At 36.2% G+C, this 27,441-nt stretch overlaps 3 protein-coding genes and 1 long non-coding RNA gene across 18 annotated transcripts; 3 read left to right on the forward strand and 1 right to left on the reverse strand.

Annotated features, from left to right (window-relative positions):
- Positions 1-2,206: 2,206 nt before the first annotated feature.
- On the forward strand, positions 2,207-4,441 carry LOC112289204 (uncharacterized). Of its 4 annotated transcripts, none has more exons than XM_024534226.3 (4): positions 2,207-2,475; positions 2,600-3,344; positions 3,506-3,666; positions 3,880-4,441. In XM_024534226.3, the coding sequence occupies exons 2-4, from the start codon at positions 2,686-2,688 to the stop codon at positions 4,149-4,151; spliced, it is 1,092 nt and encodes a 363-aa protein (XP_024389994.1). In that variant the 5' UTR covers positions 2,207-2,475; positions 2,600-2,685; the 3' UTR covers positions 4,152-4,441. The 4 variants fall into 4 exon arrangements, with proteins under 4 accessions (XP_024389994.1, XP_024389997.1, XP_024389995.1 ...); XM_024534229.3 differs by having other exon boundaries at positions 2,207-2,403; XM_024534227.3 differs by having other exon boundaries at positions 2,207-2,403; positions 2,649-3,344.
- Positions 4,442-4,515: 74 nt separating this feature from the next.
- Positions 4,516-11,800, reverse strand: LOC112289203 (uncharacterized). 7 transcript variants are annotated; one of them, XM_024534219.3, is made up of 17 exons: positions 11,330-11,787; positions 10,617-10,733; positions 10,204-10,356; positions 9,845-9,922; positions 9,640-9,720; positions 8,990-9,047; positions 8,756-8,858; positions 8,509-8,632; positions 8,205-8,335; positions 7,797-7,916; positions 7,148-7,451; positions 6,860-7,044; positions 6,481-6,598; positions 6,079-6,180; positions 5,557-5,670; positions 4,838-5,164; positions 4,516-4,561 (listed from the first exon to the last, which is right to left on the reverse strand). In XM_024534219.3, the coding sequence occupies exons 2-16, from the start codon at positions 10,695-10,697 to the stop codon at positions 4,850-4,852; spliced, it is 2,067 nt and encodes a 688-aa protein (XP_024389987.1). In that variant the 5' UTR covers positions 10,698-10,733; positions 11,330-11,787; the 3' UTR covers positions 4,516-4,561; positions 4,838-4,849. The 7 variants fall into 7 exon arrangements, with proteins under 7 accessions (XP_024389987.1, XP_024389991.1, XP_024389990.1 ...); XM_024534223.3 differs by lacking the exon at positions 6,860-7,044 and adding an exon at positions 6,753-6,859 and having other exon boundaries at positions 4,516-5,164; positions 11,330-11,797; XM_024534222.3 differs by having other exon boundaries at positions 4,516-5,164; positions 9,845-9,901; positions 11,330-11,790.
- Positions 11,801-13,295: 1,495 nt separating this feature from the next.
- On the forward strand, positions 13,296-16,710 carry LOC112289517 (uncharacterized). Of its 2 annotated transcripts, none has more exons than XR_016505766.1 (2): positions 13,296-14,981; positions 15,129-16,710. It is a non-coding gene; the product is annotated as an uncharacterized LOC112289517 (long non-coding RNA). The 2 variants fall into 2 exon arrangements; XR_002971903.3 differs by having other exon boundaries at positions 13,296-14,838.
- A 2,632-nt stretch (positions 16,711-19,342) lies between these two features.
- LOC112290001 (vesicle-associated membrane protein 722) lies at positions 19,343-23,268 on the forward strand. Of its 5 annotated transcripts, none has more exons than XM_073537682.2 (7): positions 19,343-19,387; positions 20,956-21,241; positions 21,498-21,639; positions 21,816-21,936; positions 22,150-22,212; positions 22,448-22,599; positions 22,932-23,268. In XM_073537682.2, exons 2-6 carry the CDS (start codon positions 21,052-21,054, stop codon positions 22,592-22,594), a joined length of 663 nt encoding a protein of 220 aa, XP_073393783.1. In that variant the 5' UTR covers positions 19,343-19,387; positions 20,956-21,051; the 3' UTR covers positions 22,595-22,599; positions 22,932-23,268. The 5 variants fall into 5 exon arrangements, with proteins under 5 accessions (XP_073393783.1, XP_024391606.1, XP_024391608.1 ...); XM_024535838.3 differs by lacking the exon at positions 19,343-19,387 and adding an exon at positions 19,549-19,975; XM_024535840.3 differs by lacking the exon at positions 19,343-19,387 and adding an exon at positions 19,549-19,752 and having other exon boundaries at positions 22,859-23,268.
- Positions 23,269-27,441: the final 4,173 nt, after the last annotated feature.

A 27,441-nucleotide genomic window follows, 5' to 3' on the forward strand; every position in this document is an offset into this window, starting at 1 on the left:
TCTTTAGAGAATCTTTAGAGAATATTCTAAAAGAATATTCGAAGAATCTTCCAATGTATGTCCATGACAATTAATGACATGTTGGTAGCTTGTGGAAGAAGTTAATTATGTGGCACACATATAGAAAACTTACCTAATAAGTTAAGATACGTGTATTGCAAAGTCAACATGTTTTAGAGGTCATATAGAATACCGCCATGTAGCTCTTAGTTAAGAGTATATATGGAGGCAAGAGTAAAGCCTTCTTCACTCTTGTCATTGTCTTTTTTGTCTTAAGTCTTGTTTTAAGACTTTCCAGTCTTCTTGTCTTTACTAATACTCATTCTAGTTTAATACTAAATCATCTTTAAGTGATTTTTAATTCTTTTGAGTTATACAAGAGTGCATTGAGGATTTCTTTCTTTGAGCTTCATGTCCTTGATATTAATAGGCCTTTGTAATATATATTATTTTTTTACCTAATCATGAAAACTAATATTAGAATGCAAACTCTATACTATAAGTAGAAGCATATTCAACATGTATTGATTCTAAGGCTTTAATTTGTTGTTGGATTTATAATTTTTGTGTGATTTGATGTAGATGGATTGATTATTTTATGTAGTTGTTTATGTAAGTGTTGAGTGCATACGTAGACATTTGTTTCACAATATCTTTAAAAAAATTAAATAAATTGTATATTAATAATATATACAAGTTTTTTTTAATTTTTTTTGCATTGATCTCTTTTGTTATATTCTCAAAAAATCTAGAGAGTTAAATTTGTATTTCTTGTAAATTTTTGGTGGAAACTTTTAAATATAATTTGAAAGCTAAATGTTGACTTTTAACTTGAGTTATAGTTACATTTCCAAAATAAAGATAATTCTTTGTTTAAGCTTTAACAAAATAATTTTTTTGTGATATCAAAGTATTTTGCAAATACTTAATAGTCATATAGGTAGTTGTGGGAGTATTTTTGATAGAAAAAAAATCAAGTCTATATTATAAAGTACCTCAAAAGAAGCATTTATTAAATTATTCCATTCTATAAGAAATAAAGACCAATATGCTTCCAATTCAATGGCAAAATATTTCTTGTAGTTTTTCAAGATATTTTTTAAATGTACCATATGTTAAGTAAGTCATTAGAAGTAAAAAAATAAAATAAAAATAATGACATTTATAAATATAATATCTTAATCAAATCCAATACAAATAGATCAAATATTTTCATACAATTGGATAAATTGGGTCAAGGCACAAAATATATATATATATATATATATATATATAGTATTGTAAAAAAGTAAAAAATATTATAAAAGATGTATTAAAATTAATAATTTCTACTATATATAATGTAGACGTCTTGAATTACTTTTTTTTATACATACAATCCATAAAAATAGAAGATATATATTTCTTTAGTAATTTAATATATCTAATATGTACACAAAAAAATAAAAAATAAAAAATAAAACTTAGATATACTAAGTATATGATGCAAATGGATACCTAATTAATTGGCTTATGATATTTTTTTTTAAAATAAGATTATTTTGGTCAATATAAACATGTTCTCTGTCACATTTAAAATCAATGTAATCAATGTCAAATTGTTGCTTACAAATGGTATTACCTTAAATATAGACAAATTCATCTATATTCTCTTTGATGTCTTCAAAAGAATCAAAAGTCATCTCTAGTGGAAGATACATATATGACACAATATCCATTACAAAATCCAAATAACCTAAGAATATATCTCTTTCTTTCTCTTTGAACATTGGACACAATACTAAAGATATTACAACAATACAAAGTCAATAACAAATTAGCTTAGTATTTAAAAAGATATATTTCTCACAATATAAAATAAAAGGAAGAGACTATTAATTCTAGCTATTGATAGTTAGTTGTTGTTATTCATAATATTTCTATCATTATATTAATTCCATATTAAAAAAATCATTATTATATCAATCCAAATGTGGATCATAGTAATGATGATGTACATGACTTCAACATTCTATATACATTGTGATGATGAGTGGGTCGATTTAATAAAACCCTGAGTCATTTTAGCATTTCATACATATACATATATATATATAAACCGAAGAGAAATCTATGGGGCAGGTTGTTTGGTTTCGTAGTGTTCAAGAACTTGGTCGGGGGTGTTTCGCATCCTCGTGAGCTTTGGGTGACGTGAGTTGTGGTCGTTTTCGTCGAGTCGTCGTCGTCGTCGACTAGGTCTGGTCGCCATTGGCAGGTCGCCGTCGCCGTCGCCGTTCGCGTGGAATGAAGCTCAATCGTGTTCGGTTCAGTGGATCGAACTCTGTCTGTCTGCCGCACTTCCTTCAAGCTTCGACACTGCCCAAGTTCTTGAAATTTTTAGCAGCGCTTGGTTTCTACGGCAAGGTGTGTATTCCATTCTGGTGTCCTCACCTTTCGTTCATTCAATCTTGCGCCAATTTGCCTCGTCAACATCAGGTACAGACTACGACCGTCATCTTAGGGTTTAAGAATCTCAAGGTTTACGGATAGCTTGTATTTTTCCAGAAATTGTTCAAGGAAGGATGACGGGTTGATGTGCCTGATTTTGCGTGCAAAGCAGTTTTGAGCCGAATTGAATGTGGAGCATCTCACTGGAATTTTCCATGTAGTGTTGAAGGAGTGTTTGGAGAAATTCGAAGTTGAGGGATGAGTCGTGTATGGCGATCGCTTTGGCCGCGGGTTGGTGGGATGAGAGTGGAGGAGAAGATAGGGTGTGGTTGCCGATACGTTGCGGTTCGAAGGGCGAGTGTGGAAGCTGGAACTGAGAGCCGAAGCCCACGGGAAGAGGAGTCCAGTTTGCCGCTTGTACAAAGATGTAAGAATCTGCTGGCGGCCAATTGGAGGGCGCAGATTACCACCATAAATGCGAACGACGAGGGCCCGGATGCGCCTAAAGTGCACGGTTCACTAGTTAATTACATTCTTGTGGGCGGGAATCCGTTGTTGTGGATACCAAAGAACGATGCGCATGAGCTGAATTTAGTGTTGGATGAGCGAGGGTCTCTGGTGGTCGGGCACACGGACCCGCCGCCGCTAGTACGCGCGTGGCGGGAAATAGGACGTGTGCCGCCTCGGGTCATGTTGCTGGGATCCGTTGCTCCTTTGCAGAGACATGAGTTGGACTACGTCAAGCGGAGGGTTGCAAAGGTCCATTTCGCTGTTAGCGACGCAGTGAAGGAAGCAGGAGCTGCTTTGCAATCTGTGTTGCACGAATCAGGAACGTTGGTTAACTCTCGAGCTCAGGCGCTTGAACCTATGGTGAAAACCACTGATGCAGAATATTCAATTTTTAGCATGGCGCCGAAGTAAGTTTGCGAGCTAGTTTCTGATTCTGGGTTTATTTTTCTGTTTTTCTGTTTTTTTTCTTTTACAGAGTGGAAATGCCGTGTTTCTCTAGTGACGAATTGTACCTTCAATTAGAGCAATGAATTTTCTCACTCATAAGAGTGGCAACTTTCTTTTGCAGATCTTGTCATTTTGTGGATGTGCTCGGGGGGCGTCATGAGGTCGATGCAGCTGATATTGCAGGTGCTGCAGTGGACCCCCTGTGCAGAGTCCTGTTGGCACTCATCGATGGCATCAACAAGAGTGAAACGCGAAGATTTGCACTTATCGTCTTCTGTGCAGGTGCATACTTTCACTGAGTGAAACACGGACAATGTTGACATCATTCCCATGGGGCCCATGCCTTGAAAGACAATGAGTTGGAAAGCTGTATTTTGGCTTCTCAAGTATCTCCAAACTGTGTGATTTTTAAGGATGAGAGTTTAGTAACACAGGTTTTATACTTCATATCATCAAGATTTCATCTTCTAGGTTTTATTACTGTTTCCTGTGCAGTTTACTTGCAAGTTCGAGTTCAGGATGCCTACATTTTTGCCGCAGACCGGTGGGGTTTCAACGTACTTGCCAATGTCATGCCAAAAGAAGATTCCGATGCAGTTGATTCCAACAAGCTTTGGAGAGAATTTCGATTTGGTTTTGCCAGGGAAGTGAAGGATGCAGAGGGTTTCTGTGTTTTGCTTGCGGAGATGGAGAAAGAGAGTCTAGACGCCTTGAAGAAGGCTCAGGAAGTGGACCCAGATTTTTTGAAGAGAAATGTCCCTAAGTAGTAACAAGACGATACTTTGTCGAATTCATTTGGAGAGCTTAGCAGTGGGAATCTTTAGAATGCGGGAGTTTCTTTTTGTTACTCTTACTTCAAGTTGGTTTGCTACCAAAGGTGGACTTTTACTTGTAAGTAGTTTTTTCTTGAAAGAGGTTTTTCACCTCCGATTCATTGGGGGCATCAGATCAATTTCTAGGGTTGTCATCACCCATATTCATTATGATTTTTGACGATTCAGTAAAACGAGAATGTTGGAAGTGTGATCACTTTCGATGTCTCATCACTTGCATGCGACACGATTCTCGCTCAATGATGGTGTGCAGGTTGTCGTACATCACTTTTTTTCTCTGTACCAGAGTCTCCAAATGTGCATTCATGGTTATTATTCATTTGCCATTGAGTCTGGTAATCCATCTGAACGTACAGTATTGCCAACTGTTAGGCTGTTTGCTTGTCCGTCCATCTCAGGAAGAAGTGCAGCCTAACTTTTAAGTCAATGCAATACTATGAACTCACAGAAGACTATAAACAACACTTTTGACGATTTGAAGATAATGAAGCTACCAATCGATGAATCATAGGATGAACATGGCAAACGACGAAGTTTTGTACGAGTGCCGATCCTGCAGAGAGGAGCCTGCTGTGAAGGGGAAATCAACATTCTGTAGGGTAATCCGAGAAAAATCCTACCGAGATGGAGGTTTAGCCTAGTAGTTTCTCTTCTCGAATGTGACCCAGGTCGGCTTTCATGAGGTTGGCAAGCCCGTCCTTGTTGCTCTCTTCCTCCACTTGATGTTCATGATACTCTCTGTTCGGTATGATGGGCCTGGAATCTTGATATCGTTGTGGATGAATCACTCCATGGAATCCTTGTGACTGATCTCTTGAGAGGAATTGAGACTGTCGTTTGTCTAATTTTCCCATTTCGGCCGTCAACCATGCAGCATTACTGCAGCTCCGTTCCAAGGTCTTTCCTGCCCTTGGTAGGAATGGATTCGACTGATTCGATGCATATACCTGTTTCAAGCATTGCTAATTTGATTAATCAAACTAAACTCAACCACATTCTACGAACTAAATGAATCCTGAAACTGGCATTCATGTATGTTTCTGTGGCTAGCTTGAAGCAAAAAGAGGTGAGTAATGGAAGCTACATGTATCTTAGTATCTACAAGCCAAAAAATTGTCTTATTTGCAGTTTATTCTGCTTTATTAGATATTAAACACTCACTTGTTATCATACCAAAAGATCATGTATTTAACTCTAATCAAATGCGTTGCAAATTACTCAAGTTTAATTGATTATTACCCACATGTAGGTTTTGAAGAAAGGAAATACTTGTGCAATTGTAAAGACATAAAGGAATTGAATATGTGGGATTTGATTCCTTGGTTTAGAAATAGCTTACCAATCTAATGGGTTGAGTAAGAGCCAATTGTGTCTCAATTTCGCGTGTTCGGATCATCAATTGGTTGTGGTCTGTCGTTAATGCCATCAATATCTTGTTGGTTTCTTTAAGTTTCTGCATTTAAAACACCTTATCAACACAAATCGATTTTTTAAAAAAGAAATCCTTAGCAAATATCATATTATTTCATCCATAAACATACAAACATTAAATTCATTGTTAATTAAAAAAAACCAATAACTGTGCAAATGTTTTGAGACTTCAATTTGTTACATTTTTTACACTAAGAGTACAATAATTAAGTTCTTTAAATGAATAATAAAGCAACTTGTTTACTTTGTATTAAACATACATATATATATATATATATATATATATATATATATACATACATACATACATATGTTTTTTCTAAAAATTTATGTTTCGAGTAAAACATGTTATTAGACAAAAATCACTTTTATTCTGTCTATTGGGAATTTTTTTTGAAAAGCGAATTTTTGTAAATTGTTAGAGTTGAACCTTCTTCAGAGAATGATTTTTGTCAGCAAGTTCTCGTTGCCGATCCTGTGCTTGCTTGGTTTCTTTTAATATAATGGCTATTTTTTCAGTTGTCCAAATTCTCTATTACTCCAACCCAACCAGTACTGTTTTAGTAAAATAATCATGTGATTACATCACAAAATTTGCATGTGAAAAATACATCATGAAAAAATTACATCAAAACTGCAGGTTTTTAGTTGATTACTCCAACAAATGTGCAATTATTTCCTCCAATACAAATAATTTTAATCAAATAACATATACTGAAATATAGTCATCACAGACAGAAATATTCTTGCAGAATTAGTGAAACAAAATGTAAATACATGTAAATATGCTAAGTAGATATATATATATATATATATATATATATATACATACCTTGGCATTCTCCAAGTTACGAATGTGATCTTGTTGATCCTGCTCTCGAGCTTTAGAAATATCATGTAGTTCTATTTTAAGATGTTCTAGTCGTCGTTCATACACATCCAATGCTCTTCTGATGCACACCAGGCACTAGTTTAAAAAACCAGATGGTGTAAACAAGGAACGGGAAACAAACATGCAATTATTTCTTCAAATATCATATGCTGAAACATGATCATCGTGAATAGAAATATGCTTGAAGCATCTGTATAGCCAAATGTAAATACATGTTCATATTCAAAGTGTCGTGAATTAATGTTGCCGAGGGAAGTTCGAATTCATAATTGAGCCAACTATCCAAGGAAATACTCGTTCTCACAATCATGATTTGTACCTATACTCAGCAATTTGAGTGTAAGATTCATGGTTCTTAGACAGTGTATCATTCAGCTGTTCTCGGAGTCCTTCAATTTCTGTTAGTAATTGACCATTTTCCCGTTGGAAGCTTTTCAGTGCATCAGTGACCTCCTTTACTTTTTCCTTGGATTCAGCTAGTTCTGTACGAAGAGATGTAGACTCCTACACAATTACAATCACTCTAAGCAAGGCATTTCACCATGGGTTGAAAATTTATAACTGTAATATAATGATAGAATAATACAATGAACCTCACGTTTATTACCTTAGTGAGTTCTTGCATGGATTGTGCGTGGCGAGTCTCCATATCGTTACTGGCTTGCTCCATTGCAACCAACATAGCACGCAGGTCAGCCGTTTCCCCTTCTAATGTTCTCCTTAATTCTCTTTGTTTTTCTTCGTCATAGCGCACATCCGTGAGAGCCTCTTTGATACAAAAGTCAGCTTCTTCTCTGTAAAGGCGCTCACTTTCCTCCTTTTCTCGTTGCAAAAGGGAAAATTTTAACTCATATTCCTCCTTCAAGCGTGATGCGGTATCCTCCTTCGATTTAACTTTCTGTTGATCCTCCCTGTTCAAAAAATGAATTTTTTATAGGATGCTCTGCATACTGGATGGATACGGTTCCCCAAACTTTATGACTAGACATCTGAACAAGTGATTCAGCCAACTATGCAGCCAGGTGTGCCATCTATAAAAGATGGCATGACGGTTGTAATTGAAGAAGTCATGTCCCCAGAGCTACTTTAAGCAAATACCAGAGGCTTACAATGTTTTTAAGCTAGATCCAGCAGATCTGCAATCACGAAGTTTTCATGTAATTGTGTCATCTACCTATTCTTTGCGGTGTACCTCAAGCACTCGAATGTTCCCAAGGAAATGCGATAAGAAATTCAATTGCTTAGATGTTGCCTACCTCCTGCATGGAAATACGTACCACTCTCTGGTCTCAATCGTATGTAATAACATTTTTCGCTCACATTCCCACCCTTGCTCAATTTTCTTCTGTTGCTCCTTCTGAGCATATATATCCTCTCTGCGTGTGACATGTAGTTATGCAACTTCTAACGTCATGACTACAGTGAAAGTATAGGATGGCACTAGAATGTACATCCATACAGAATTTATCTGAAGTACATGGATTTGACCGTTTGGAACACTGCTGAAAGAAAAAACTCGGGTTCAATGATTTTGTTTGAATGAGCATTCGGACAAACTTTCTGTAAAGATGATTTCATTGGAACAAACAGAACCAAAGTTTACACGGTTTATCATAAACAGCATTGACAAGAAGATGGACATTTGACGTAAAATATTTACTTACTCCATTCTTCGTAATGAATCCTTGAGGTTTGTGATGATCGAGTCTTTCTCATGTGTGATAGTCAAGATCTCCTGTTGAGCAACGTCAACCGCATTCATGGATTTCTCCAAGTCTATTTCGAGATGTTTGCACTGCCCCCATCGTACAACGAAATGCATTTGAGGTAGAATCATGGAGAATTTCAGTGTAATATGTGGGTTAATTAGGAGGTTCTGTCAACAATACTGTCGAAAATCATTCTAAATATCAGAGAAGTATTGTTTCGGGACAATGTCGAGAACCTATCAAGGAGATTTGCAACAACCTTATGGGCGAGATCAGCAGCCAATTGCTTGGATGTTTGGTCTTCCGCTCTAAAAGCCATCAAATCTCGGGAGTGCGCCATCTCTACGCATTGCTTACTAGCTACTGCTAGATCTTTCTCCACCCTACACAGACAGTTATTACGGTCAAGCTTTATGGCATGGAAATTCGTGGTCCCTTTGTGCTCATTCTAATGTGAGCACGGTTGACTTCTAGAAAAGTCCAAAAGAAACATACAAGAGGACTACCTTGTTTGTACAACGTCTTGAACAAGCTTCTCGAGCTCGACCTTGGAAGTTAATAATTTTCTCTCAAGGGTTTGTACAAGATTTTCCAAATCCTCTGCCTTAGCTGCAAATGAAACCCAATCTGTAAGTATTGCAACCCATACCCTTGACTGTCAAATGGTGTACAAACTCCACAGTCGTCTTCAATGTGAAAACAGAAAAACATTTTTAGGGACGTCGAACAGTTTCGGTTACCAGCAAATTCATCTCGCTCTGTCTTTAGTAGACGTTTTTCCTTCTCCTGCTCAAGTTTCTGCAGTTGCGAGAATTTTCCATCTCAGGATGGTCAATCGTGTTCCAACTCCTCCTGAATAGAAGCAGAAAGTCTATAATCAACAAAATAGACCTGAAAAGAGAACAAACATAAGCTTCATATTCTTTTACAGCAAGTCAAATCCATCACAATCAAGAGGTGTGAGACTCATGCGCAGGCCTGAAGCTAACTGTACGCTTCATTACAACTGTTTCCAGAGGAGTGACTCTAAAAATCTCGGTTAATTTACGTCTTTGAAGATAACCTAAAACTTAAAATGACGAATATCGTAGAATATCACGTCCTATGTAGGAATCTTTAAATGCTACTCAAGGGTGCCGAAGGCGTTGGAAAAGCGGGATTGACTCTATAAGCGTAGCATGTATCATGGGACGAATGTACCAGAAAATACTGATTGACATGAAAAGACCTGGACGATAAAAATAAAATCAAAAATCAAAAAAAAAATCAAAAAGCACCTTTCGGCGCCTAGAACATGACTGACATATCATAGATCATTAAAAGAAGGAAGTACAACGCAAATTATCATGAAATTGTATGCCATTATATGTGAGGAAAGGAATGCAAGCACCAGATCATCTTTGTTCAACAGCATTCGCTCTTTCTCAAGTTTAGTTTCGTTGAATTCCAAGGATGCTTTCTCCAATACGGCCTGAGAAAAAAACACCATGAACTCAACTAGTAACTTCTCGATTTAATATAAGAATTAGACCAAAAAAAACCTAACAAAATTAAATCTATTAATAGAAACGAGCGGGCAAAATAGAGATGCTAACCTTCTCCTCTTGTAGTCGCAGGCAGGCTTCATGCAACTGCAAGTTGGAATCTGTCATCTTCAAGTGCAGCCCCTTCAACTGAATCAGTATATGAAAATTGATAGTCAGCAATAGTCGATACTAAAGTCGATACTTCAGGCTCATCCTAAAACCCAAACAATCATTTTCTTTATCTGAAGAAAGTAGAGTTCGACAATTATGAGGAAAAAGAACATCTAAAAGCACAAATCCTAATTCCATTTTATCATTCTAACTTCAGTTACATTGAAGAGATGAGGCAGAGCAGGAAGTTGATTGTAACACAATTCCAGTCTCTTCGACGATAGACGATTACTTTACTTTGGGGAATTGTTCCTTACTTCCTCGAAATTGTCACGAAGTGCACAATTGTGTTCCAGAATTTCTTGAAATCTGGCTTCTGGACAAATTCCATAATGTGGATCTTCCATCCCCAGCACTGGCAGCTTCCAGTGTTGATCCTCAGATGTATGGTCTTCCTCGTTCATGCAGGCCTGTGGCAGAATTTTTTTCAGTGACAGAAGAGAATAATGATGACTTGGAGCATCGAGACGTCATTCTAAAAGCCCAAACCTTACATACACCTGAAGTAGACACAATTTATAAACCAAAATATTACGGTGCTTTGTACCACAAACAACCTATATCGACATGGAAAATGCTGTTGTATGCATAACCAACATTTACGCGACACGCTTTGAGGAAACAATAACAACAATTTTTTTTAACGTATACTGTATGGTTAAAAAATCACCTGAACGTATCTGTTAAAATGTGGATTGTCGGGTTGCGAAACAGAGTCTCCTTCTCCAGTCGGACAGGATGCGAGCGCCATTGGAAACCTTGGTGATTACTAAACACTCTGTTCTACCTGCCCATACCGAGGAGGGTCAAGTTGGCTTCTTGTTTCTTTCTACCACATACTCGAAGGCCCTCTCTGAAGAATCATGCTTCTTGTCCAGCTAAGAGATGATATGTAGCGTCGTGAATGCGACGGAACATCCGATTACGCACCTGAAAGGATGCTTGAATGAACGCACTCTACAACTGATTTCCCCCAGACTGCAGAATGGAACCATCGCAAAAAGCTGCGATTTGAAATGTTCGGTGAACGCTTTGGAGACAGAACCAATGATCCCGGAACCTCATTGCACCTCATTTCAAACTAAGGTCGTTGTTTACTCTCGTCACATCATTCCACCTCAACACCACTAAAGGACTCTTCAACTCTTAAGTCAAACACAGCGACATGAAAAAGAAACACAACATAAACAATAGTAATATAAATCTTGACATCTAGCGATGCCGTCATGGCCCTCTCATCGACCAAGGCCCCTCGGTCCACCAGAATCTTGATTATCACTCATCACCACACCTCCTCCAAATCTATTTCTCCGTAACAGAACTGTCACCACAATTCACCATGATTGACACCAAAGCAAGCACTGATTCTCACTGACTCCATACCTTCTAGTTTCGAAGCGCGCCTGTGCGCTTAGTCCTCTCTCCACCACCAGTGATTATGCGCTCTCTCCTGTCATGCAAGAGCGCAGGCATGATGCTTCCAAACAGCCGTCCACGACATCCTCGTAAATCCTCCAAATGTATGCAACACTCGAATATACCAGAAACGATTTAACGCACTGCGCCATTGTCACCGCTCCGAGTTTCTTAACTACAGGAAAAAACTTTCAGAAGGAAGGCTTCAAAACACAATTAGGAGCGCGAGAATACGCATTTCAATGCCATTTCTGGCGGGCCGAAAAAGGATTCCGCTCGACATCAACAGAATACCGGTTCCGTTTAGGCGCGACTCTCGACCCCTCAAGGGCCAACACCTGTAAGCCGTTAACATCAAACCGAATATTCTCGACGTTGTGAGGGACTGGACTCAAAGTTGACAGATATGTTCATCCAATCCACCCGGCGTGAACTAATGCTCGACTTATGGATGATAATGTTCGGCCTTCGTTCGTGGTTCCTCACGTTATCTAATTTTGTTGGAGTGAATGATTTAATATATGACACGTGTCATTTTCCTCTTGAAATTGTGCATGGAAGTTTACATGTGGCACATGGTTAGACTACGTTTTACATTTTTAAAGTATTAATACTCTCAAATCTTTTTGTTGTCTTGATGTTATTAAAAGAAAAAAAATATTGGGTAGAAACCAATTATTGCACCTCCAACATTGAAAAAGTGAACTAGGAATGTGGAAAAAGCTTACATTTTTATTTTTAATTTATTTTTTGATATCTTTTAAGATGAGGTCTTTTGTAATGCACAGAGTTGGTATTACTTTTGTAAGTATATTAATAATAAAGAGCACCCATTGATGTTATGCCACATCCTTGTTTATTGTATTCATGTGAACTACTTTGTTTAGGTGTTGTTTGGGTACTGTTAAGTTTAAAGTTTCTTAAATACATACTATAAGTTCTATGTTGCTCTATGTTTTTGCAACAATGAATGCAATGGAATCAATTTTGTTAGTGTTTGGCAAAGAGAGAGCAAGTTATCAATGCCATGCAACATCATTGTGTATCATACTTGTGTAGAATGCTTTGCAATATTCAAAAGTTGATTTCCAAGATTTACATGTAGCTCGCAAATGTCATTGTGTAATGGTGATAGCACTTGAATTCTTGGAAATTCAACTCCTCATCCTTTGAAAAATTATTATAGTGAAAAACATTCTTTAATGAACTGATATATAAAGAATTCAACTGATATATAAAACAATAATAAAAAATACATATACTTCTCATACAAAATAATGACCTTATTTTCAAATTTTCTATTTTTAAAATTAATTAATTAATTAATATTTTGTTTACCTTTAGACGTGTATGATGTTTCTATATAATGAAAGTATTTACGAACACAAACAAATGAACACAAATACATGCACAATACAATTGAATAATATCAGCACCGGACATAATAAAAGTAAGTGTAAATTTAACATCAAAATTTCCAACAATATATATATATATATATATATATATATATATATTCCAAATACCTATCTTTATGTAATCATGCACATTACTATATACATGCATGTTATATTCAAAACATTTATATATCTCAATTTAAAAAGAAAACCTTGTACATGTATGTACATGTGTGTATATATAAATTATATTGTTAAAAGAGTATTTGATAAGTAAATCTTCGATTCTAAAATAGCATCAAAATCAAAATGTGTATGATAAGTTGTTCATAGTTTCAAGGATTTGTTGTTATTTTGTTACAGTATTTTATCATTATTAAAAAGCCCAATATACACTTCTAACATAACAACAGTCCCTTAACTTTTAGTAAGTTATAATATTTAATTTGTAACATATCCTCGTTGTGAAAACTATAAACTAAAGTATTTTAATTCTACGTGCAGGATTACTATTAACTTTATTTGACAAAGATGTATAGTTTAATAAATACGATTACTTACCATCCATGACTTTTGACTGAAAAATGATCTTATTTTGAGTGAGTTTTATAGCTATTTTTATTGAACTTAATCAAGTGTGATTTTTAATTTTAATTTAATTGTGATAACGAATACATTATGAAATAAAAAATCAATCTGTCTTCAAAATCTATGAAAATTTCATTAAGATGAATATTGAAAAATTGAAAAAGAATTTTGCATACTGCTTGTAAAAAAACAAGAAAGCAGAGTTTGATAATTTTCATAAGTTATTCCTATTTATTTCATTCATTATACTAGTTTATGATTTGATTGCCTCTATATATTAGTCACAATTTTTTATTATATAGCAAAGCAATGTTTTTCTTACTTCAAACAAGTTTTTATTCAACTACTCAAAACATACTGTGTCGCTATTGCTTAATAACAAAATACAGTAATCCATAGAAAAATAGATTTAAATCATAATGTAATGTAATTGAGATTGAAATCTAAACATCAGATATCAAGTGTACTTACAAAATGTATTAGTTTTACCAAAAAAAAAAAAAAAAAAAAAAAAATGGTGTTAGTTTTGTAATGTAATCGGAATAAAATGTGACAATTTAAATACACAAATATTAATATACACATGTTCATCAAGGATTTAGAAATAAATTATGCAGATTGGATTTGTCAATAAATTAGTGATCTCGTCATAATGTGTTTTGTCAGAACCTCCAAAACCCATTATATTAATAATCATCCTGTTTCACTGAACACAAATTTTAATTTCTTCTCTTCTGTTTACAGCAAATTATTCCTATTCATTCTACATCAAGTTGAGATTAATTCAGGACCCATGAAGTGGAAAACTCATTTTTGAATTAATAGAAAAAGTGAAATTGACTTCGAATTGTTTGTAAGAAGAATCAATGCCAAGTTCTATAAAATCACATTAAAAGACATCATGATGTTAAATAACGCACCACAAACAAAGACCGATACAATTCCAAATAGTAAAAGAACAACAAAAAGATTACAAATATTACAATAAAAATCTCCAAAAAATTCCAATCAATTTTTTCAACTATGACTTGAAAATGTTATACTTAACCCTAAAACCCCTCAATTGGGTTCAAAGTTGTTCATCCTTGTTTGATTGTGAATGAGTCAAATTGCGAAACCATCTGATGATCGCAGTTGCCGCGGATCATCCGATCAAGGCTTCGACGGTGCGGAAATTTGAGTCTGCGGGATCCGGAAGCATGATCGGTTCATTGCTCTCGCACTGCATGACGCTGAAAACCAAGCTAGCTGCTGCGAGAGAAAGGCATCGTGATCAGTTTCGTCGACTTTGTGCACAATTGTGAAGCACGCAGTCCGTCTCCATGATTCCCCTTGGAAGAGAATAGATGAGAAATCCGACTGGTCACCAATATCCCGTCGAAGCGTGGATGACGTTATGAAAGCGTTGTCCGAACACTAGGTTTGTTAGGCGCCCGAAGAATCGCCACGGGCCTCAGATTTAGCTTCACCATATCCGAACATTAGGCTTAGGTGAGTAGCTGGAGCAGTGGTCATCGATTATTTGCGTGTCGATTTCTACTTTTGGATTGTGATGGCAGTTTTTCCTCGCTCCTCAATTTGTTCCTGCTGTAACGACCTCATGCGTTCCAGATAGCATTCTCTATCTATTCGCTGTAATTTTTTTTTTTCGTTTTAGGGCTTCTCTGGGTGATTGCGAATGCGTTTAAGTTTTTGCAGGTTGTCATTTTCGGTGACAGCGCACTATTATGAATCGACGAAGAAGAAGAAAACTGATGCGTCTGATGTGGCCATCTTGTCAGGGCTCATATGCGGCTATGTCAACCACTTTTGTGGACAGAGCTCACGACCACCTCGGCACACTCTCCATGGCAAAATCAAGATGAACGGTGAAGGTCGTCTTTATGCTCTTCCGTGCAACATCTGTACCAGAAGCTTCCAAGTAGGTGTGCCGTGTATATTGTCTTTTCGCTAACTCGATCGTGAAGTTGCAATCTCCCTCATTGAATCAAACCTGATTTCCTGGTCTGATCATGATCATAAGACTTGTACAATAAGATTTTCAAATTTTAACCCATGCGATTAATTTGCCGTGAAGGTGTGATTTTCTGTCGTCTTGCTGACGCGAATCTTCGAATATTTGTTTCTGGCACGAAAATACCTATTTGCAACGAACTAAAAGTTTGAATCGGGAATCATGGAACTCATGAAATTTCGGAGAGGAGTAGCGAGAAGATGCGAAGAGCTTGGTAGCTTAAAACTTGAAGCAACGTCCGCGTCTAAAAAAGCCCTGTAATCGATCGAACATTGCTAATCATCTCAGAGCCATGCTGAACCTCAAGAAGTTCTACATAACGGCTCCACACACCCGCACTGCTACCGCCTCGAACTCATCACAACTGGGGGTGGATTTCTATCCTGATTGCGAAATTTCCGTGTAAAATCGAGCTACCACCGGATCTGTCGATAGGAAAGTCCGGTCAGGGCAACAACGCAGCACAGGTCTCCGCTTAAGAAACAAAAAATCCACGCAAAGGAGGTGTCTGTCCCTACCACCTGACTAAAATCACACAGAGTCCAATTCCGTATTCAAAACCAAGCTTCGCTTTCCCGTTGTCCTTACACTCGTCCTCTGTCTTGCTGAAGCCATCTCCTCCTTGGATTTCTTTAACATCACTCGGATGCGATGGAATCACCTTTGCAATTGGAGCCTGTACACCCGTTGATCAATGCGAGCCGGCAGATCAAATTCCAAAAGCCTCAGAGCTATGCACAGAAATGGTGTAGCTCACGCTCAGAGAGCACCTGCGGTTTCGCCAAGCCAAGAATTTCCATGGAAACAGGCTGGATAACAATTCATCGCACTGAATTAAAAACAAATCCTGTTCCGAATTAGGTTTGAGCGTTCCAGACGGAGATGCCCACTGCTGCATCATCTATCACGTTTAGAATTTTAGGGTTTGACAGGATGAGCGGCAACAGGAGCCAGATGCATAAGCTGGCGATTGTGGAGGGGACTCATTGAAAGTGTTGCACTGTGAAAAAGGACGTGTGAATTAAGAGATGAGTTTTTCCTCGAACTCTTTTAATGTAAAAGAGCGTTTGATTTATTTTATTTTATTTTATTTGTGTGTGTGTGTAAGTGTGTGGTGCTATTTTGTAAGGTACGGTTTGTTTGTTTTGTTTTGTTTTGTTTTTTTTCTTGACTGAACGCATTTTTAATATTGCTGAACACAAGTTTAATCCATAATAATATTTATAATTTACATAAATTAAGATAGTATTATTTGAGTGCCGTACTTCTATTAACTTTTAACTTAAATCTTGTTTAACATGATCACATGCATGCACTTTGAGCAATTCACAAACAAATGTATGTATGTATGTATGCATATATGTCACAGTTTTTAATAAAATACATGGAAAAAAATATATATATATATAGATATATATATATGTATGTGCATGTATATTTTGTTTTTGAGTTTCAAGCACAAATGCAAACAACTAATAAATTTAGGGTCAGATTTGTTAGGACTCTACACCCTATTGTTTGTTTGTGATCTTTGATTAAAAAGTAACCAAATGTAACAGTACATTAATTAGCCAGCTTTTTAGAAGATCACAATGTCATATCCAAGAGTTTATGTTAATTGAACATAAATTAAAAATATGAAGTCGAATGAATCTTGTATTTATGCATAGTTTTGTATACAGATTAGTATAGTTTCTTTCCATTCCTACATTGAACTGATTACAACTACAATAAAGGAACAAAATAAATATAAATATAAAACAGATAAAATATATTTAATTTAATTTAATTTAATTTTAAAACACTGATAGAAACGAACAAGAAAAAACAGAATGACAACAACAACAACAATAATAATGATAACAATTCCTTCATTGACATAAATTTATTCACCCTGCATATTTTCTCTGGGAGAAATAAATAATAAACTACACATCAACTAAGACCTTGAGCATGCAGAAGAAGAGGATGAGGTTTGTATATGAAATAAAAAAATTAAAAAAAAAAAAAAAAACCCAGTGAACTTTGCAATTTTATGGACTACATGACTTTTAAAACGAAATTCTAATTTATGATTTTATTTTTTATTAAAAATATTTAACGTGTTTTTAATGCCAATACATAAAAGATCACAATAGTTGAACCAAAATGTTAATTTTGAATCCTTAATTTATTATTTATTTATTTAAAATGAAAATTAAGAAATTTATGCATACATACACATTTCAAAATTGTTTCAGATTTCTATAACTTGATTGCTAATTATATTACTGTGTGGACATAAAAATTAAACTATCATACACTGTTTTTTGTACAATAGTTTAAAAGTGCTCATTGATTTTCAAAATGATAGTCACTCTCAAACATTTTCACGTTAAAATTTTTCTCATTTTTTGTGCATGTATATGTATATATATATATATATATATATATATATATATATATTCCATTGGTTTTCATCAATATTATAGTTTATCATAAAATTTTGACTGTCAAAATTATGTTATCATTTTACAATTTTGGATGTTTTCCATCACTTAATGGAAGTGGACAGTAGGGTATGAATAAGTTATTTCAGATTTCTTATAACAATGATCACAAAATTATTGATTAATGCAAAAAAAAAAATTAGTATAACAACTTATTAATGAATTTGCATTCCACATAGCAACATCTCAATCATCAACATTAATACTAACATATCACAATGTAATGTAATCTAATAACACCCATGCCAACATGTTCAATTGCAAAGAAAGAAACGACATACTTGAATTATTATTACTTGCGTTTAAACTCATGCACTAACAGAGAATTGTGGTGTTAGAAACAGAAATGTATATATTGCTACATAATCTCTTTCACTCGTGAGACTTACATTTTTACGAAGTTGAATAGACTTATAAAAACCTTTCTTGAAACTAATTAACGGCGTATTTTCATTTTTTGTTCATCACTTATTTATTACAAAAGTTATAATGTACATTTTAATGTTATAATGAAGTCATGAATACAACCAATGTACAATTCAAAAAAATACAATATACTTATATAATAAAAAGAAAAACCCGTTTTAATGGTGGTCAAAACCACAAGGACCAGGGGTTCTCGCATGAATTTTTGGCTTTTTCATTTTTAGTTTTTACAATAACTTGGTGGGTAGCTTTAGAAGTGGAAGTGGTAGGTGCTTTTGTTGTATTAGTAGCGGTAAAATTATCTAATGCTGGCATTTGGAGTTTCGGGACACAAAATAATTGTGGCGAATTGAAGTCTTCACACAACCACATCCAGCGTTGCCCACTCTGCACTACTCTCACGCTCCGAAGCGGGCTGTGTCGATAGACCCCTTTTTCAACCCGCATCACCAATCTCCACGACAGAGACGAGAGAGAGAGCGAGACGCAAGCGTTCGTCTCCTGCGTCAATCGAATACGACACCCCTCAACGGATAAAAAAAACAATAATACAAATCAAAAACCCCACAGAGAGAGAGCTTGAAATCGGCATCCGACCCCTCTGCAGCACAGGACAACCAACCTCAACCGAAAAATAAACCCGTAATAAAAGGAACTCCACAGAGCGTTTGAAATCGGCAATTGCGAATTTAACACCCACTGGACGCGATCTGAGGCGGATTCAAACACAGCTGTGACTGGGGCAGGGAAGAGAGAGAGAGAGATAGGGAAATCGTGGCTCCATAAATGGCTCGCTGGATACAACTCTAGCGTAATGAATTCCGAAATAGAAGCTCAATTCTCCCACATTCGTAGGCTGGAAGCGCCGAAATGGGATCACTAGCCTTCGATGAGAGGAGATCACACGCTGGTGGTGATGGGGTTCACGGTAATAAGGCTAATATCGGTTATAGGTCCGGTTTTTTAGCGGTTATAGGGAGTTGACGGTGATAGGGAATGGGGTCGGTCAAGGTGGAAGTAGTATGAGGAGAATGGTTTCGAGAATCGTCGGGACCAGTACCAGCGGGAGCACGGTGAAAGGTACCGACGGTGGAGCCGTGTGAAAGGCGGGGTGAGCACTGTGCAGTGTAGTTTAATTGATGTTTGTTTGTATGTATGTTTGTTTTTTATTATATATATTTTTGGTTTTGTAATTTCCTGGGCGTTACCTGCGTGGTGGTGACCGCCTTCTTCTCCGACGCCTGCCCTCGTTGCTTCCGCTGGCCATCCCTTTTTTCCCAACCTTGCTGCTGCTGTTCTTTGCTTCCCCTGTCTCTCCTCTCCTTTCCTGCAGCGTCTTGCGTCGTCGCCACGGCTCATCTCCCTCGCAAGCGTGTTACGGACCCGCGCGGTCTCTAAAGTCCTCCGTCGTTGGGATTGAGATTTGGCTTTCCTGGTTGTTGCTGCTGCTCCCGGAGCGAGCTTGCTTCCCATAAGGTGAAATTGCCAGGGTTTTGTTTGCGCAGTTCTTGCTTTTCTCGGCTGTGTCGTCCTGTGTGTGTGCGTTGGTTGGTTGCCGCGGATTTGATCGTACGCAGTAGCAGCGTTTCCCTGTCGTCGGTGGCCACGTTCTAATTGCGCGCTTCGGTGGCCAAGTTTTTTCTAGTTCTTAATGTGATTGAAGGCGGAGCTTGATGCGGTGCGGAGTCGGGTGAGAGAGGTAGGTTAGTGGATTTGGAACCACGTTGTTAGAGGAAAGCAGGGGTTGGAAGCGTCATGAAATTAGGTGTGACTGGTGCGAGGCAATGCTGGCCCTTGGAGCCCGTGGCCCAAATCATTAACCAACTTGTCAGGAGTTTTTCGATGAGCGTCGTAAAGCTCCTAGTGGCGGATCTGTGGTATATACGTTTAAGGTATTGTTCGTCTATGCTGCAGCGGTAGAGCGTACATCGCGGCCCTCTCCGTGTGAGATCGATATCATGGATTTAATGGATCTTCGAGTTGGCTCGAAATATTTCCCCGTGGGTAGTGTGTTCTACAGATCTAGTCTGGATTTGAACAATGGCAACATGGTTTGTCGGGTATGCAACAGTTCTTTAGTCATTGTTGTTCTGAAGAAAATCTATGGATGTGCGTAAACCAACTTTCTGCTTGGTTTCTGATGATTCAACGTCACATCAAGAAACTCTTGTCGTATTTTCCTTCGGAATAAACGAATGTGACCTAATAAACACTGAGATAAGTCCGGCTCTTTTCTGCAACAACGTGAAGGTTTTTTTTGTGTCCGAAGCTTAATTGTTGAAGATGACACTTCTATCAACTTTTTATTCAATGCCTAAGGTTCCTCGCACAATCTAATTTGCATTGAAGTCATTTGATGTGACCGCCACTTTTCCACCCTATATTACTTAGGAATAAACACGTGGGGTGTCACTCAAGGAAGGCTAAAGGAACTTGCGAGTACTTCAGGAACATATTTTGGAAGAGAATCATTATACTTGACGCATATTCTGAAAGGACTAGTCATTATGCATGTTGGACTCTTTTGCTGATACAGGATTCCTGATTTCTGATGTGGTACATTGGTACATCAAAACGTAGAAAATAGCACGTTCTGTGAAGGGATTGCGGGGTCCACCTGGAGGCGCAGATCTCCATATTGGATGGAGGCTGATATTTTGTGATGGTTTGTTGGGACAGGTTGCGTAAGGAATTGGGAAACTGTGCCTCGTGGATTTGAGGCTCACTACACGGTGGTTGGGAAGTCGCCTGTTTTGAGGAGCCCAGGGTGCAAGGATGGGTACTCAATCGCTGATTTACAGCTTTGTTGCCAGAGGACCGACAGTACTGGCTGAGTATACAGCTTTTTCTGGAAACTTCAGTACCATTGCAGTGCAGTGTCTGCAGAAGCTTCCGCCGAACAACAACAAATTCACCTACACATGTGACCGGCACACATTCAACTATCTTGTTGAGGAGGGCTACAGTAAGCGCCCCTCTCATTAAGTACTAACTCAAATGAAATATGCTGATGGGCCTGTTTGCGAGTTGAGTCTATCTGATGAACTGACCTTCAGTACCACTGTCCGTGAGGAGGTAGATAGATATTGCCGCGGCTTACTTGTCTCGCAGTTTAGTCAATTGGTTGTCTCGAGTAGAATGTGGAGCATGTAACTGTAACTCCTGCACTCTTTATGGCTTGGAAATTCGAGGATATGAAGACTTATTTGATATGTTTGCAGCATACTTGGTGGTGGCTGATGAAGAGTTCGGGCGTCAAATACCGTTTGCCTTCCTTGAGCGAGTGAAGGAGGACTTCAAGCGGCGGTATGCGGGAGGAAAAGCTGATTCGGCTATTGCCCATAGTTTAGACAAGGAATTTGGGTAAGAATTTTGTGGATTAAAAAATTAGTTTTTAATTTTTAAAATAGAGTATGTCAAGATGACGATATTTTAGATTTTGACTAATTTATTAAGAAAATTTAAGAACGCCATTATTATATTATAGTGTCCGTTTACTTGATCTTCAATCTTGGAGCTCATTCATGTCGGGTGTGCAGTCCGAAGCTCAAGGACCACATGCAGTACTGTGTGGATCACCCGGATGAAATGAACAAGATTTCCAAGATCAAGTCTCAAGTGGCCGAAGTTAAGGGGATTATGATGGACAACATTGAAAAGGTATCTTCGATGCCATTACATTGCGTTTTTGGTTCTCTGTGATCCCCATGAGATTTAATGAATTTGACGCAGTTCTGGGCTTGAGGTTAGCTTCATGGCTGCACGAACGTCCATGTAAGTATTTTCTGCCTCATGGCACGGGTATAGCAGGATTACTGTTGCGGGGCTTTTAGGTCATACTGAAGTATTGGTTCTGTACTGTATTTTCTGCAGGTCCTTGATCGCGGAGAGAAGATTGAGCTTCTCGTTGACAAGACAGAGAATCTACGTTTCCAGGTAAGGGATTAGTGTTCAATGATTTGTGAACGATGTCATCTAATTTGTACTCGTTGGCCAATTGCTTTTGAAGTAGTAACGCAGTTCTGTAGCGAGGGAAGTTTTTGAATGTCCTTAGCGGCTTGAGCATTCTGTGTTTGCTCACATCTGCGGAGAAGTTGGGTTCATGGACAATGGTGTAATGTCGGTGTTCCTTGCCACGGGTTAAGCGCTCACACCCAGTTTTACTTGGCAGGCTGACAATTTTCAGCGGCAAGGCCGGCAGCTGCGTCGCAAGATGTGGTTCCAGAACATGAAAGTCAAGCTCATAGTTCTTGCCATCATCATCGTGGTGATCATTATCATTTGGCTTTCCATCTGCCGTGGTTTCACATGCAAATAATTAGGGTGAGTCTTTATTTGCTCCTCTTGCTGACGTACTTAGCAGTTGTTGTAAACTGATATCTGGTTCTCACTGGGGGTTATTGTGTTTTTTTGTATGGAACTGCTTTTCTTTATGCACTCGATCAATTTGAGATTTCACAAAGTGTTCAATCGGATGCGAATAGTTCATGACGTTGTAGTCCTATTTGAAGGGATCGTATTAGGCTCCTGTGTTTTGTTAATGTTATGTTGCTCATGATGTTTAGTGTAGTGTTTGTTGCAGTGATGATGTGTTGGGTGCTGCGTTGGACTGTTTAGGACTGAATTTTGACGTATGGGCGCTTTGTTCATTGCAGATTTTAGTTTAGATACTGACTGGAGCGTGGCAAGAATAATCTCAGTTGATCCTTGTTTTCTTCTAGCTGTCTGTGAACTCCGTTGGGTAGTCAACCTTTAGCCTCTGTAGTTGTAATGAGAGAATGGTTACCCATCGGAAATGTAGTTTCAGATGCTGGAGTTGATGTGACAGGCCTATTCACAGAATACAGTTTTGTAAATTCCCACATTTTCCTAGGTTGGGGTGATCTTACCACAAACTACTTTGCAGGTGATGCTTCTGGTGGTATCTCGCCACTCCCGTATTGTACCCAATGATTAGGAGCCTCTTTAATACCAAATTATGTTTAAAATTCAGTTAACTGTCCTGCACAGTGAGCCGCTGTACTGTGATATCTGGAAGCCACCGTTGGTACGGCTGCATCGTAACTTTTTGCTGTGTCCTCTTTGGTGATAAAGTTTTCGAACTTAAGATTTCCCTGAGAAGATTGTGTCGTTTTATCACTCTGGCAGGGTTGTTGCGGAATAGGTACCCAGCTGTTACCTGGTACTGGATGAACAGAAAATCAAAGTTGTTCCTCGCACAAAAACATTTTAATACACCGTTAACATTGTGTAACATGATTGATCCTGTGTTTGTAAAAACAATCCTTAACCCTGCACCCCTCCCAATATTTTAGGCATTTATGACCATTGGATGTCTGTCAGTGAGCTGCCCTAAAAAATTTGATGCAGCTACCAAACATTTATGTCTATAAACAACTATGTCCAATGTAACAACTATGTCCAACATCCATGGATGATGGACGGAGACGAAGTGAAAAGGTCAGAGTGCGCGACCTGGGCATCTGTTCTCCGAAATCGCTCTGGCACCTGAATGCCGATAGCACTGTACTTTTGATGGTCGTGCTGATAATCGTATATTGCAGACCCCTGGATGTCTTGCCTCTCTTCGTACACACGAGGTTTCATGAGCTAATATTGTTTATAAAATAGGAGTTGCATATTATGTTGCAATCGGCAAGTGTCTGGATGAGAGCGCAATTTCAACCATGAACCGAAGAAAGCTCACATCTGCGAGCGGCACTTCATTGACTTGGAGCTCAGTTACAGGTTGAAGTTGATGGTGCTTAGCTCATCCTTATACTGAGCTCGAATCTGCGTTTCTCAAGGAGGATATTACATTTGTGAAGATTTGTATCTAACGTGTACCGAGGTGGGAGAATGTCGCTGTGGCCTTTGAACCATTCGGTTCTGTCTCTCTCGGCCTACTATTCGTTTCTCCCCGTATCCACTGAGACTGTTAGTGCTCTCTCTTCCTTTCTACTATTCTTCTTGCATTCTAACTTGCAGCATCCTTGATTGCCAGAGCCCCGTTCTCTCACCCCGTGTAGTAGAATGTAACCTGGGTCAAGCTACCAATAAATCCACTATCTCGGCAGCATTGCTCACAGAAGACTGTCCATTTGGTTCGAACTTTTTCTTCCGAAGGGGATTCAAATTGGAGTTGTGCACATCGAAGCTTGATATTTGACTGCCAGTAAGTGTATTCACATTGCTTAAGGGTGAATCAACTTGTTATGGAATTATGGTACTCCTGCTGCAAGTACCCATATTGTGGAAGCTCTCACTCTTGCTGTATGAGCTTTTCTCTTCGGAGCTTATATTTGTGGCGGTAGTGGAAAATCGTGAATATTATGCTGCTTTTTGACGTGGTTAAACATTGATTAGAAAAAGCTTGGGAATGCCTTCTCACTCTTGCTCAATTTGGCTGAATTCCAAGGAGCGACCTCAGCTTTTCTGGAAGAAATCAAAAGAAGAGGTGTGCCATGGTTTTTAGTTTCTTTTCATGGTTTACAAGATTGATACTTTATTATTACGGAAAATCTTGAATGCTCTCATAATAAATCCCCAAGAAGCATTAAATTTTTATGCATTAGTACTACAAATCCAAGTTTAAAAAGAAAAAGAAAAATTTATCCAAAATATTAGACTATTTTACAAGCAAATAATACAAGACAGGATTATAAAATAGTATTTTAATAGAATTTTATGAAAACATATATTTTTTAAAATAAAAATAAAATTCTATTTTAAAAATAAATATTATTTTTTGGTATCTTGATTTCATATTTATTTGTACATAAAATATGCCGATATTTTAAATAAAATTATATTTTAATTATTTAATTTTTTTACTAAAAGTTCTATCTACTTTGCTAATAAAACAATAAAAAAAATACAAATAATTTTCTTTTATAGAATTTTTTGTAAATATAACATGCTATAATAAAGAGGAGATGCTTAGGAATGCATAGAAGATTAAACAGGAAGACCCAAAGACTAAATTAAAGATAGAATTGGAAGTCCAAAATCTTCTCTCTTTAAAGCTTTATTGATTGAACATTCATATAGAAACACTGTCAAGAACAACATGACCGATGTAAATCTTCAACTACGAAAAAATGACTAATTAAAATAATAAAAAATACATATTATTTATTCATATTATGGGATAGGGTCATTAAAAAAAATTTAAATTGAAAGCTCTGTAGAATAAGAAAATATAGTTTGAAAAAATCAACACAAAATACATCTATGTGCTGAATTTTTTTTTACAAATAAAGAAAATTAAAGCATTAAACAAATACTATGCTGTACTAAAAAGCAACAAGTTAAACCATATAATTTTGCAGTGTTTAGAAAAATGAAATTTTAAATTGGTTGTTGGCAAATACATATTTATTATTACTAATAACCAAAACTTTATTAGTTTCAATACTTGTGCCTTCAAAATTACCTTCAAAATTAATTTCAAAATTTTATAATTATTCGTATTAATATTTTTGGTATATTCTTTTAATTTTTTTGTAAAGATATTAATTCATAACTCATAGTAATAAATCTTGAAATTCTATTAGTTTTTTATATTTTATTTATTAATAATATTTTCTATTTTAAAAAAAACTTTTATTATTTATTCATGTTGTTAAATTATATATATATATATATATACATATAATTTTTATTTTTTTTTCATATAGGCTTATATAATATAAATAAATGATTATTTTAAAATATCTTTAATAGATAACAAAAAAATAGTTTGTGATATTTTTTTTACTAAATATATTTTAGAATTAATTTATCTATTTAGAAATTTTATAATTTGACTAATATATATATTTACATATATAAATAGATATAAATATAAAATAGATTTATTAAGTAAATTCATTAAAAATGGAATAGCAAGAAAACATAATATTTTAAAGGTCATTTCTTTATTTTCGAATATATTGCTCAAAATTTAAGTTACTAGAGGCTAAAAGTGCTTGAAACACCTTAAAAAAATTCAAAGAAAGAACTGTTTATGAGTAATAATAAGCTAGTTGAATCAAAGCAAAGAACAATAACATGGATGAAACAAACATCTAGCAAAACATGAATTTTGTGCATATTAAGAATGTTTGCAAAAAAATATTATAATTTTTTTAATTATAAAATATATTTAGCTTGCAAGAAGATAAGTAGAGATTTGAAGAGCTAGAAATTAATATATATATATATATATATATATATTATAAATATAATCTTAATAATTAAAAAAAATTACATTAGAATTAAAAAAAAGAAGAATTAAAATTAGACTTTTTAGAATTTCATTTTTTTAGCATTTAAAAATTAATCATAATTCTAAAAAAAATTACTTTCATATTAATTATATTTAATCACATATATTTTTTTATTATTATATTTTAAAAAATAAAAATAAAAAATAATATATATAATATTATAAATATATATATTTATCTAAATAAGAAGTATTGCTTAAATAAAAATTATTATATACAATACATTGAGTGCTATAAATCAATTACACAGTACAAAATTTAAACCAAATACAAATACACACCTAACACACTTTTAAGTAACTTTCCTAGTTGATTAGGAGCTCTTCCAAAAAATTGGGACCACAAAACATATATGGTTGAAGATGAATGCGACAATGATGTTATTACCAAAGTATACTTCTCCAACTATTATTGTAATAGCTAGACCACCAAAGTTTGTAATAAAGATAATAGAAGAAATCTTTAATCCTTATTAAAAGATAAGACTTGGCTAGAAGACTTCTTATAATGGAAAAAATTCAATCTCTTGAAAAGATAGTTAAAAGTAGTGATATTAAACATGCCATAATCCACCCATGTTGGCATTGATTATTTAAAAGCATGGTAGTAGCATCTTTCTTCTCACTAGATACAAAACAAAGAAAATTAATTGACACAATTATCAATTGAGGATGTACAAAGTCATCAATAAGAAGATGACAAGGAATACAATTCTTTGAATGTTCTCGACACTCTTGTCCATTCTTGCCTTCCAACAATAAAATATCATTAAGAAATTTATCCTTTACACATAGAATTGTACATCCTATCTTAACATCAAGTGTTGTAGGTACTTCATGTTGCAAATATACATAGTTTTATTTGAAGAATCTTTGTAATTGAGGTTAATAAGCTC

Source organism: Physcomitrium patens, chromosome 12 (assembly GCF_059467195.1).
Source record: "Physcomitrium patens ecotype Gransden chromosome 12, ASM5946719v1, whole genome shotgun sequence".
NCBI classification, from domain to species: domain Eukaryota; kingdom Viridiplantae; phylum Streptophyta; class Bryopsida; order Funariales; family Funariaceae; genus Physcomitrium; species Physcomitrium patens.

What these genes read in the sequence shown, in the direction of transcription:
- LOC112289204 (XM_024534226.3), top strand. Translation starts at nt 2,686, where the DNA reads ATGAGTCGTGTATGGCGATCGCTTTGGCCGCGGGTTGGTGGGATGAGA. An exon ending in ATTTTTAGCATGGCGCCGAA is followed by an intron (nt 3,345 to 3,505) that starts GTAAGTTTGCGA and finishes TTTCTTTTGCAG; the next exon opens with ATCTTGTCATTTTGTGGATG. An exon ending in ACTTATCGTCTTCTGTGCAG is followed by an intron (nt 3,667 to 3,879) that starts GTGCATACTTTC and finishes TTTCCTGTGCAG; the next exon opens with TTTACTTGCAAGTTCGAGTT.
- LOC112289203 (XM_024534219.3), bottom strand. Translation starts at nt 10,697, where the DNA reads ATGGCGCTCGCATCCTGTCCGACTGGAGAAGGAGACTCTGTTTCGCAA. An exon ending in ATTTTAACAGATACGTTCAG is followed by an intron (nt 10,357 to 10,616) that starts GTGATTTTTTAA and finishes ATTCTGCCACAG; the next exon opens with GCCTGCATGAACGAGGAAGA. An exon ending in ACTCAAATTGCTGAGTATAG is followed by an intron (nt 6,599 to 6,859) that starts GTACAAATCATG and finishes GGTGTGCATCAG; the next exon opens with AAGAGCATTGGATGTGTATG.
- LOC112290001 (XM_073537682.2), top strand. Translation starts at nt 21,052, where the DNA reads ATGGGTACTCAATCGCTGATTTACAGCTTTGTTGCCAGAGGACCGACA. An exon ending in TCTTGTTGAGGAGGGCTACA is followed by an intron (nt 21,242 to 21,497) that starts GTAAGCGCCCCT and finishes ATATGTTTGCAG; the next exon opens with CATACTTGGTGGTGGCTGAT. An exon ending in TGATGGACAACATTGAAAAG is followed by an intron (nt 21,937 to 22,149) that starts GTATCTTCGATG and finishes TATTTTCTGCAG; the next exon opens with GTCCTTGATCGCGGAGAGAA.